At 44.9% G+C, this 11,435-nt stretch overlaps 1 protein-coding gene across 1 annotated transcript; it reads right to left on the bottom strand.

Annotated features, from left to right (window-relative positions):
- Nucleotides 1-1,308: 1,308 nt before the first annotated feature.
- PROKR1 (prokineticin receptor 1) lies at nt 1,309-10,617 on the bottom strand (the record flags this gene model as incomplete). The annotated part of the gene is made up of 2 exons (XM_082642766.1): nt 10,118-10,617; nt 1,309-2,005 (listed from the first exon to the last, which is right to left on the bottom strand). Exons 1-2 carry the CDS (start codon nt 10,600-10,602, stop codon nt 1,309-1,311), a joined length of 1,182 nt encoding a protein of 393 aa, XP_082498892.1. The 5' UTR covers nt 10,603-10,617.
- Between the last annotated feature and the right edge of the window lie 818 nt (nt 10,618-11,435).

Genomic DNA, 11,435 nt, shown 5'->3' with positions numbered 1-11,435 from the left:
AAATAGCATTATAGATGTACTGCTCTAGAATTATTTAAGAAGTAAAGGACGAATCTGCTCTATAGCTATACACCCTCATGAAAATAAAACCAGACTATGAAACAAGTATCACATAGCCCAGATTCAGACTGGTTAGGAACAGGCATGGTTGACACTTCCATGATCACAAAGATGTTCTGATTCTGAAGTTTCTAAAACCCTGAGCTCATCTTCTGCCTGGAGACCAAGCTACCATCTCCTTTTATAATTCTGCCACCAAATTTCACTACCTTGTTGTACCATCATGTTATTAGGTACGTAATGCATACATAGCACTGCTGAGAGGAGCAAGGGAATATTCACACAAAGAATAATGAAAGGGGGAGATGGTGAGGTTTCTAGATACATAAGCTAAGGTGACAAGTCTTTCCTTCTCCAGGGCACTACACACAGCTGTTAGTCCATTCTTTTGAGTACTTGCATGGTTGAAAGAGTTTTCCCATATATTATCTCATTGGCTCTTCATAACCACCCCACTGGTAGCTATCACAGGTATCATCTTTGTCCCCACCAAGAGGCTTTACCCAGGCCCACACAGGTGATGGAGCCAAGGTTGGATCAGATCTTCTGATCCCAAATTTCCAAATTCAAAATTCAAAACACCAAACACCAAACAAAGGAGGTGGATTAGAAAGAGGGACGAGCCCTCAGTAAGCCTGTAGAGTCACTGAATCTCATTGTTGGGTACCCCCACCAACCATTTGTATGTTCCTTTCTTTCCTGGTTGCCCAGGGTGAGAATCAGGACCAAGGAAGAGAAGAGAAAGTTGCAGAAAGAGCCAGAAGCCTGCTTTGTATTCTTGCCCCAGCCCTGCAAATGTTAGGAGTGAACTCAAGCCTAAGAACAATCCCAGAGATGGGCTACCTCAGTGTCTGATGAGTAACTTAGATGGTCCAGAGAGACCCTCACCCTACAGACACATGTACCACAGTCTTAGATGACTACTCAGGCCCCCTTCTGGAAACCCCATTATTCCAGGCTATCTCCCAACATTTTTCTTGGTTTAATCATTATTTCTTTTGCCTATTAAATATCATCAACATATATAGGTTTCACCAGTGCCTACTCTTTGCACAAATTAGATGTTCAATGAATGTCGGCCACTGGTGATGGTGTCTAATCACACCAGTTTTAGAGATTCTGAGCTCCCTGAACACAGTGTTGGCATATTTGTCCATTTTCTTTGCCCTATGCAGCAAACCAAGTGTTCTTGGTTGATAGCATGTACCTAAGCACACTGCTCAGGGTCCCAAAGTTCCTGTTCTCGGGTTATTTCAGTATGATGCAGTCCACCTCTTCAGTGGCAGGCACCCCCGTGGTTTTGAGGTCAAGGTCCCCACTGGACTTACTCCCACTGTAAGAAGCCTTCCAGTGGAGCAGCATGATCTTCTTGAAGTACTTGATGGTGTTGTTCTTGACGGTCACGAAGCACACAGTGTTGACCATGCTGTTGCTCATGGCGATGCACTCAACCACATAGAAGGCCGTGAGGTAGTGCTTCTCCTTCACAAACACGGTGGGGAAGAAGTCACGCACGATGGTAAAGCCATAGAAGGGCGCCCAGCACAGCACGTAGGCGGTGAGGATGCACATGAGCACCAGGACCGTCTTCCGGCGGCAGCGCAGCCGCTTCCGGATCTGCTCAGTCTGGAAACCAGGGACAGCCTTGAACCAGAGTTCCCGGGAGATCCTGGCATAGCACAGGGTCATGGTGACCACCGGGCCCAAGAACTCAATGCTGAAGATGAAGAGGAAGTATGACTTGTAGTAGATCTGCTGGTCCACTGGCCAGATCTGGCCACAGAAGATCTTCTCCTGGCTCTTGACAATGAGGAGGACCGTTTCAGTGGTGAAGTAGGCTGATGGTATGGCAATGAGGATGGACACCATCCACACCAAGGCAATCAAGCCAGTGGCCGTTTGATACTTCATGCGGGGTCTCAGCGGGTGGACAATGGCCAGATATCTAGGACAAGGACACAAATGGGATCAACCACTGTGGTAAGGAAGTGCTGGAGGATGATGTTATTTTTGCAACACTGAGGCACAATCAAATGGTAGGTGTGGAGGGAAAGAGCAGTGTTATGTGGGCTTCCAGGAAAGGCAGACTTGAATGCCAGCTCCAGCTACACCTCTTACTAGCTGTGCAACCTCAGGCAAGTTTTAATTTTTTTTTAATTGAAGTATAGTTGATTTACAATGTTGTGTTAATTTCTGCTGTACAGCAAAGCGATTCAGTTATATATATATATATATACATATATATTCTTTTTCATATTCTTTACGTTACGGTTTATTCCAGGATATTGAATATAGTTCCCTATGCTATACAGTAGGACCTTGTTGTTTATCCATTCTATATGTAAAAGCTTACATCTGCTAACCCCAAACTCCCAATCCATCCTTCCCACACCCCACCACCCACCCCTTGGCAAACACAAGTCTACTGTCTATATCTGTGAGTCTCTTCTGTTTCTGTTTCATAGATAAGCTCATTTGTGTCATATTTTAGATTCTACATATAAGTGATATCATATGGTATTTGTCTTTCTCTTACATAGTCACTTACTATGATAATCTCTAGGTCCATCCATGTTGCTGCAAATGGCATTATTTCATTTTTTTATGGTTGAGTAATATTCCATTGTATATATATATACCACATCTACTTTATCCATTCATCTGTCAATGGACGTTTAGGTTGTTTCCATGTCTTGGCTATTGTGAATAGTGCTGCTGTGAACATAGGGGTGCATGTATCTTTTCGAATTAGAGTTTTGTCTGGATATATGCCCAGGACAGGCAAGTTATGTTTAATCTCTCTGAATCTCAATTTCCTTATCTGGAAAAGTATTTTTGTTTGTTTGTTTTTAAAGATTAAATGTGCCAATATAGACACAATTTCTGGCACAGTTTAAAACATGGTATATACTCAATAAATGGTAACTATTATTATTAAATGTAGTAATAACATCTCCTATCGGTTTCTAGCCTGGCACTGTTCCCAGGTCCTTCCTGTTTTCAGGGCCATTCATCCTAATTACCCCACAGCTTAGAGCTAAAAGGACCTGATAATTCCAAAGAGTTGTTAGGAGGATTTGCCCTTTCTGATAGAAACAGTGGGCAAAGTTTTGCCTTCATCCCATATTTTTAAAAACATTGCTCTGCATGCAAAGGTGGAGGAAAAGCATGTGACCATTTATCTTATTTTTCAGGTTGAAAAACGGAGCTTAGTGAGAGATGAGTGACTTTCTCAAGGTCAAATACCACAGGACTCTCGATAGAAAACATTTAACCCTATCTCACATGGTTGATGTTAAAATCAATTGAGAATATACGCGAACATGTTTTTTGAACCACAAAGCAACAGACTGTAAAAGATATTGTTTTTGTTCTTTCCCTTAAAACCACACTGCTGTTACCACAGTTGTCCAGAAAAGAAGAGAGAGCATTTTCCGGGGGATGTGAGTCATTCGTGCAGTATGAAAGCCTCCTTCCCAGAGAGAGTGCACATACTTAGACAGAGAGCTCTGGTTTCCTGGAAGACGTTCTGTGTGTGGCAGGGGGTGGAAGCAGGAGAAGGAGAAAGATGGCAAGTGAAGTGGGAGGGAATGACTAATCAATGCTGGAAATAAACACATCCTCACGTGTCCACAGCTTATCCCTGGGAAAGCCAAGGGCAACCGTGACAGGGGCCTGAAGGAAAGCCAAACAATTCTGTTCCCTTCGCAGCCGATCCCTTTGAGGTCATCTTACTTGGGATTTTGACTGGAAGAGGAGGGTCATTCTTTTTTTTTTTTTTTTTGTCATATTCCTGCTGTTTCTGTCCTTCCCACAACACAGACAGCCAACCCCACTGAGTGTCATATGGAGAGTTCAGTGGCACCAGACTTCTGCTCTCTTGTAGCTACCAGCTGTTAGATGAAGTTGGATAGGTTGGGTCCACCCTCTGGTCGCCCATCTGGCTGCTTTTCACGCTCCACCAGCAGCAACAATCCCTGGCACTCGCCAGTCTCCCAGGGTGGATGCTGAGGGTGAAATGGGAATGTCTGCAGGGTGTTGGCAATGCTTTTGTCAATGCACATGAAGACCACGCCACTCTTGCTGTATGGAGGGCACCAAACCTGCTCTGAACCATAACGAAAACTAAGAGTTTAGAGCTTTTGCTCTCAACAGCTCTCTCCCTCTCTATCTACCCCACCGTGTTCTGTTGATTACTCTCCCAAAGAATATTTCTGTATTCATAATTGCTTGCTGTATGAACGTTCACTATATGATTCTATTCCTTCTTTTCCCACTAGTAATTTCCCAAGTCTTTATGATATTTTCAAACTCGGAGTGTTTTTTCAATGAACATGTAGGGGAGAATGTTGATCTAGGAGACCAAGAATCTACTCCCAGCTTTGCCACAAACTTGCTATGCAAATTTTTCATTTTCTTAGCCCTGAGGACTCAATTTCCTCATCTATGACATGGGAATATCAAGTGCCTTACCAAGCTCACAGAGATACTGTGAAGCTCCAATGAGACACTGCACATAAACAATAGGCTATTAATATACAAGAAAAAAACTCTTAGTATCCTAAAATGTATTTTTAGAGCTATTCTGTATAGCAAGCAATTTTCTTTCACCTGTTACTGGCAAATCGTGCATTTGCAAGTTCTATGCTACTTTCTATTTTATTGGACCTATTTTATTGGATTTACTAATCTTCACATCAAAATTAATCTGTGATTGCCCATCAGATAGTTCATCCTGACATCACCCCACCTCCATCCCCAAAGTTAGCACCAGGAGCTGTGCAAGAGGTCTTCCAAATACATTAACCAATAGGCAAATTGCAGAAAACTGTTTCAAGGATTGCCACCAGCCTTGGGTATGCTAGGCTCAGAACTCCATTATTAGTAATAGTTGCTTGACTTTGTAAAGCAACTTCCAATTTACAGAGCGTTTTCAAATCCACATTCTCATCAGATAACCCCAACTCATTTGAATAGGTAAGGGAGCAAAGATGCCCACCTTACAGAAGAGCAAACTGAGGTCTGAAGAAGTTAAATAACCTGTCAAAAGCCACGCCGCTGGTAATCGACAGAACCATGATGCAGACCCATCCGTATCTTGCTCCAAATCCAGTGGGTTCGCCAATACGCCAATTGTTCCTTCCTTTTCAAACCAGAGCAGGCAATAGCCCTTCCTCCTGTCCTTCTGGCATCCTGGCACCCCTCTGCTCTTTTCATCATAGTCAGTTTTGACCTATTGATGTTCCAAAAAGGAGTCAGGCAATTGGCAGCTACTTTCCTTAGGAGTATGCGCTTGGCATTGTGGCACGTCTACCACTACAGTGGTTCAGGTCCAGATCCACTTAGAGTCAGCATTTCCCAGAGAACAAAGAATGGAGGCTGATGGACAAAGAAATATCCAGCCACTAACTGTGTGATGTCAGCGGGCTGGGTGATTAAGCAAAGAGCATTTGAGCTCCCTCTCTGCCCCAGGACTCAGCCCCAGCTCTAATCACGGAAGTGGCGGTCACAGTAGCTACTAGGTGGCTCATGGGATGGGTAGCAAATGTACAACCTGCTTTTTGGGCCAACCAGCCCCAACCAATAAGCTCACCAGGAAGCATCTGGGCTTCCTAAGGCTGAGTGCTGTTCCTCATGCCTTAGCTGCCTCATCCAGACAGTATAAGAGAGCTGCCAACAGGCAGGCAGACTGGCCAGCTTCCCCTGGATTCCACATAAAAAAAAAGGAGGGACCCCAGTGTCCCATGTGCCTGAGATCCAAAAGATATACCCCGAGGACAGTGCAGGTGTGTCCACATCAAAGAAGAAACCCAGACCTGGGGGGCCAGAGTCCTCCGAGGATCTTTTGCAGTTCCCTGCTACCCTCAGGTCTGACTCCCTGTGCCTAGATTGTGTGATCTTCTAGAACAGGACTCTATTCTTTCTGATCTCTACTCTTTTACATTCCTTGCCCTGTCCCCCGTCCCCGCCCCCGCTCCCGGGACCTCACTCTCACCTCAAGCATCCTCACCTCTCGGCTTTTGCAAACACAGTTCTACCTACCCTCTTGGAAATCCTTTTTTCTCCTTGCTGATCGTCATTTGTTGAAAGCCAGTAAAAAGTCTGTCTCCTGCATGAAGCCTCCTCTGATTATTCTGTTACGTCACAATCTCCCCCTTCTCTAAATTTCATTTCAAACTGCCCCTTTACTTACCCCTTGACTTTCCTGTGTTAGTTCTCACCCCTCCCCCACACTCTGGATGGTAAGCTTCCCAAGAGCTGGAATCATGCCTTACTTCTTTTATAACCTTTTGCTGTCTGTGAATTCTGGGCACCTAGGATCTTAGTAAAACTTCACCTTCAGCAAGTACCTAGCACTGGATGAACAGAAATGTAATAAGCCATGGTGACAGTTCTCAAAAAGATTGCAACCTTTTTTTGGAAAACAGGACATCAATGTGTTTACCCAGCATGAGACTGGCAGGCAGTCTGGAACTCGATAATAAGATGGTGGAAAAACAGATGAAGATTCCAGCCATATTTTGTATACAGTGGCATTGTTAGAGGTCTTTTGAGCAAGAGAGGGAAGGGTGTATGAGGCAGAAGATTAATTTAGCTGCAGTCTTGCTTTCTTTCCCTGGGCCATGGGACACTTCTCGCTATTCCTAGAAACTTCAGCTTTGCTCCCGTCTCGAAGCCTTCGCACTTAAAATTCTCTTTGTCTGGAATGCTCTTTCCCAGTCCTTACAAGACCAGTTTTCTTTCCCCCATCATTCAGAGGTCTGTTCAAATATCTTCTCAGAGACACTTTTCCTGATTCCCACCTAGAGCGTCTCCCACCCTTGGTCGCTCTCAGTGTTTGCTTGTGTGTTTGTTTGTTTGTTTGTTTTATTGAAGAATAGTTAATTTACAATGCTGTGTTAGTTTCAGGTGTACAGCAAAGTGATTCCGTTATACATATATGTATTTGTTTTTCGGATTCTTTTCCATTATAGGTTATGTTTATTTGTTTTTGCTCAGAGTATTTCTCATGCTCTGAAATTACCTTCCTTGTTGCTTGCCTGACTGTTCTCTCTCCATCAGGCTCCATCAGCACATGGAGCTTTTTTGCTTATTCACCATTGTATCACCAGTGCTTGAAATAGTATTTGTAACTTTGTAGTTGCTCTATAAAAATGCATTGTGTGTTGGGGCTTCCCTGGTGGCGCAGTGGTTGAGAGTCTGCCTGCCGATGCAGGGGACACGGGTTCGTGCCCCTGTCCGGGAAGTTCCCACGTGCCTCAGAGTGGTTGGGCCCATGAGCCATGGCCGCTGAGCCTGCGCGTCCGGAGCCTGTGCTCCGCAACGGGAGAGGCCACAACAGTGAGAGGCCCGCGTACCGCAAAAAAAAAAATGCATTGTGTGAATGAATGAATGCTTAGGATGGATTGTAAGGGAGTAGGGTTGGCAGAGGGGCGGAGCTGAGAGACACTGGCCACAGGAAAACCAAGAGGAGACTATGATAATTCAGCCCTGGGTGAGCAGGGGGGAGGTTGGGCCGGGGGTGGGAGGGGATTGTCAGGGCCTGGGAATTAAGTGAATGCTGGAGAAAGGGAGAGAGCAGCCAGGACAAAGGGGACTTTTGAGCTTAGATTCCTGGGAGAACCATGGAACCAATAGTAGAAACAGGGAATGGGTGGGAGATAAATAGTTCTGTTCTACTATATCTTGAGAGCTGTGTTTCTTAGAAACTTTGTATCATTATTTCTTTAATCACATCACAAAAACAATCACTATCATGAAAGCAAAGAGGTTAGCCAATCGGAAATAGTCATTAATCTGGTTTTGTTTTTGTTGTTTCTTTAAGGGTTAATTTACAAAGCATAACATCTGCTGTTTATTAAGTGCTTACTCTGTTTTAAGCATTGTTCTAAACAATTACATGTATTATTTCATTTCATCCTCAAAGTAACCTAATACATTAGGTTTTCTAATTATTCCCATTTTATACATGAGAAAATTGAGGCAGAGAAGGGTCAACTAACACACACAAGGCCCTGCAGCTAATAAGTGGTGCAGTAGGAGTTTAAACCCAGGCAGACTAATTGCTCACACTATTCCTACAGAAATTTCATTAAACAAAAATAAAGATATTTTTATAACTGTGGCCATATTTGTTATATCAAGACAAAAATTAGTTGCCTAAAACTAACAAAGTCAAACCCAGTGTCTGGGTTCAAGTTTCCAATCACAACCCCACTCTAAACAATAGCCGATGCAAAGCATGTTCCCGATTAACATACCCACCGTAAGAGAAATGCCTGCAATATCTCAGACAAGCTGAGTTTCATATGAAAGGTGAATATGAGTTTGAAAGAGTTCAGTAGATGGAGGTGGATTGATTGACATAGATATTACCTCTTACATGTCCAGAATAGCCCAATGCCCTGATTTTGTCCTGGCTTCCATTCCCCTTGAAGCCATTTCTTCCTGCAGTGTTACCCCTTTCTACGAGTAGCCCCCTCCATGGTAAAATGGGTCTCACCCAGGGAGCAGGGGCCCACCCCGCAGCAGGCACCTACCTACACCCCTTTCAGTGGCTGAGAGCACCTTCTGTGAAAAACTGTCTTGCCAGAGTGAAACTTCAGGATATAACCCCATATGTTTTGTCCTGTTCATGTGCTAAGAGGGATGGTGGCAGCTTCCACTTTCAGAAAAGTTAGAGACAAGGTCCCTGGAGATCTTCCTCGACAGCTGTGAAGGGAACTTGGGGGGCAGACACTCTGCTTGACTGTCCCCCTCCTGTTCCTTCTACAGATTCACCCAGGGTCCATTCCTGGGTAGACAGAACACCATGGGGGCTTCGTGACTCGTGTGGAAGAGCTTGGCCAAGCCTTGCGCAGGGATGACACCTCTGGACACCTTCTATGGGTAACAAACCGAGGGCCGTTTAATGTGCTAATTCCAATATCCTCCTAGGTTTTAAGGCCAGGCTCCTTTTCAACCCTCTGCCCTTGGGAGTGGTCTATGTCTAGGTATTCTACCCCTGGTCGTCCCACTGATGGCTTCAGAAATCAGGCTCTATTTGCTGTGTTCCTCCCCGGAACACTGTCCTGGGGTGTCCTGATTGGGGTGGGGGGAGGGAGCTGAACGCCACCAGAGCCCTGAGGCCATGGGACACAGAGATCATCTGTGCTTCAGGCTCTCCGTGTTAAGAGAGAGAGACACGGGCTGTGCAGATTCAAGTACACAGAGGCCCGATTAGACCCTCAGGGTAACTGTCTCTGGACTGCAACAAGGTGTTTTGTAACAAGAGTCCAACTTTGGGCACAGAAGCCTGCAAAATTGTTCCAAGGAAACAAAAACTACTCTGGCCCATTAGCACAGGAGATTATACTAAATGAAAAGCCTAAAGATAACATAGGAAAGATTTGCATAGGCTGCTCTTACTGATTTTATTTACCATCACTAGAAACAGCCCTTCTGTACTATTGTACACTAATGTATGAAAAGCAGCCAACTGATTACTGCAACAACCAAAAAAGAGTAAGTAAGCATAGGTCTCCTTTTTGTTTTGTTTTGTTTCGTTTGTTTTTTAGAACAAATCCCTCAAAGTTATTTAAAATCAACCGGTGTTAACATTGTTAATCAACTATATCCAATATAAAATAAAAATTGTAAAAATCATCATAACAATAAAAAAAAATCAACCGGTGTTTGTAGGGGCATCACGTTTCAGTAGAGGATGTCTTGATGAGATAGAAACCTCCCTCAAGATTTCCAAGTTGACTCAAGAGGTAACTGCCTGAAACTTAAACTTGTCCCTCCACACCTCCTGGGAGCTGCCTACCTCTAGACCTCGGACAGATACAACATCTAGGGGCATGTCCATAACAGAGGGATCAAAAGCCTTACTGCTGCCCAACCCTAGGGGGCTCCACTACCTTCTGCCTGCTTACCGCTGGAAAACTAGAACTCTTTTCACTGTTCAATAAATGGACCACCTTTGGGACCCCATGCATCGACAGCTCTGGGGAATACAAATACCTCTCATCAATCACAACTGCCCCTTCCTTCATTGTCCCCACCTCTCACTCACCTGTCGATGGCGATGGCCAGCAGGGCGTTGGTGGAGACGTAGAGAGAGACAGTGCGCAGGTAGTTGACAGAGGCACACAGCACGTGGCCATGCTCCCAGGAGAGCTGGCGTACCACATAGTAGTCCATCTCAAAGGGGCAGCAGACGACGGCCACCAAGAAATCAGAGATGGCCAGGTTGGCGATGAGCAGATTGGTGAGGTTGCGCAGCTTCTTGTAGCGGGCCAGGGCGGCGATGAAGATGAAGTTGCCAATACCACAGACCAGCATGATGCCCACCAGCGCCATGCCAATGACAATTTTGGCAGCAAAGAAGGTCCGGGAATTGGTCACATCCTCATCTTCGTCCAAGGGCATATCATAGTCGCCATAGCTGAAGTTGAATGGGAAGAAAGCAGCTTGGGTTCCGTGGGGGTCAAGCAGAGAAAAATAGTTGGTTGAGGTGTTTGTGGCATTCTCATCCATGACCCCCATGTTGACCTCCATCTGGCCAGGTGAAGCCTTGAGCAACACTCCTGGGGATTCCTCTGGGGAGATGTCGTTAGGCTGAGGTCTCCCCTTTCTGCTGATACTCAGCTTTCCCTTAATCAGTCAGATTGTCCCTGCAAGCGTCCTTGGGGTCCAGTATCCAAGCTCCATCCTAAGCCTTTGAAAGACATACAAACAATTGGCTACATATGTAAGTGAACCTGGCCAAATTTAAAACCATTCTATAAACTAAGCTGACCCATTAACCACCTGCCCAGAGTGAACAGGTGATGGAGTAGAAATAAAGGAACCAGGGAAAGAAAACAAAGGAATCAAAACCACATACCCACTCATTCAGGGAAGGTTAGATTTCTACAGAGAAATCAGTTTATTTCCATTCCACTGAAGATTCTGAATGATGCACTTTTTCTCAGGGACCAAAGTTAGGAGTGTGGGAGGCTGAAGAGAACCAAAGTGACCTGCTCCAAACTCCATTCTTTGTCCTGACAGCCTGAACTTTGTCCTTGTGGAATTGTCCCATTCTGTAGCTTAAAAAATTATTCTGAATTCCACTGAAGAGGCAAGACATTGAGACAGGCCTGACTGCTCTCCATGATTCTTTCCTTCTGGCAAAACACTGCTTTAAAATCAGAGCCTTTGTAGCAGCCACCTTCCCCTCTCCTCACTAGGTTTCCTGTTCCTACTTCCAAGTCTGCTGTGACCCTAGAAGCCAGGCACAGCATTTATCAAGGCCTGTCCCCAGACAGAGGCTGCAAGAGTGAAGTCCCAGCCTAATCATCGTGTGGCTTAGAAAGGGGACTCTCGAACAAAATCCTTCCTTGGCTGGTTGT

This window comes from Mesoplodon mirus (assembly GCF_964341445.2).
Source record: "Mesoplodon mirus genome assembly, chromosome: 14".
NCBI lineage: Eukaryota > Metazoa > Chordata > Mammalia > Artiodactyla > Ziphiidae > Mesoplodon > Mesoplodon mirus.
The sequence above is the reverse complement of the archived record's forward strand: the minus strand, read 5'-3'. Positions and strand labels throughout refer to the sequence as shown.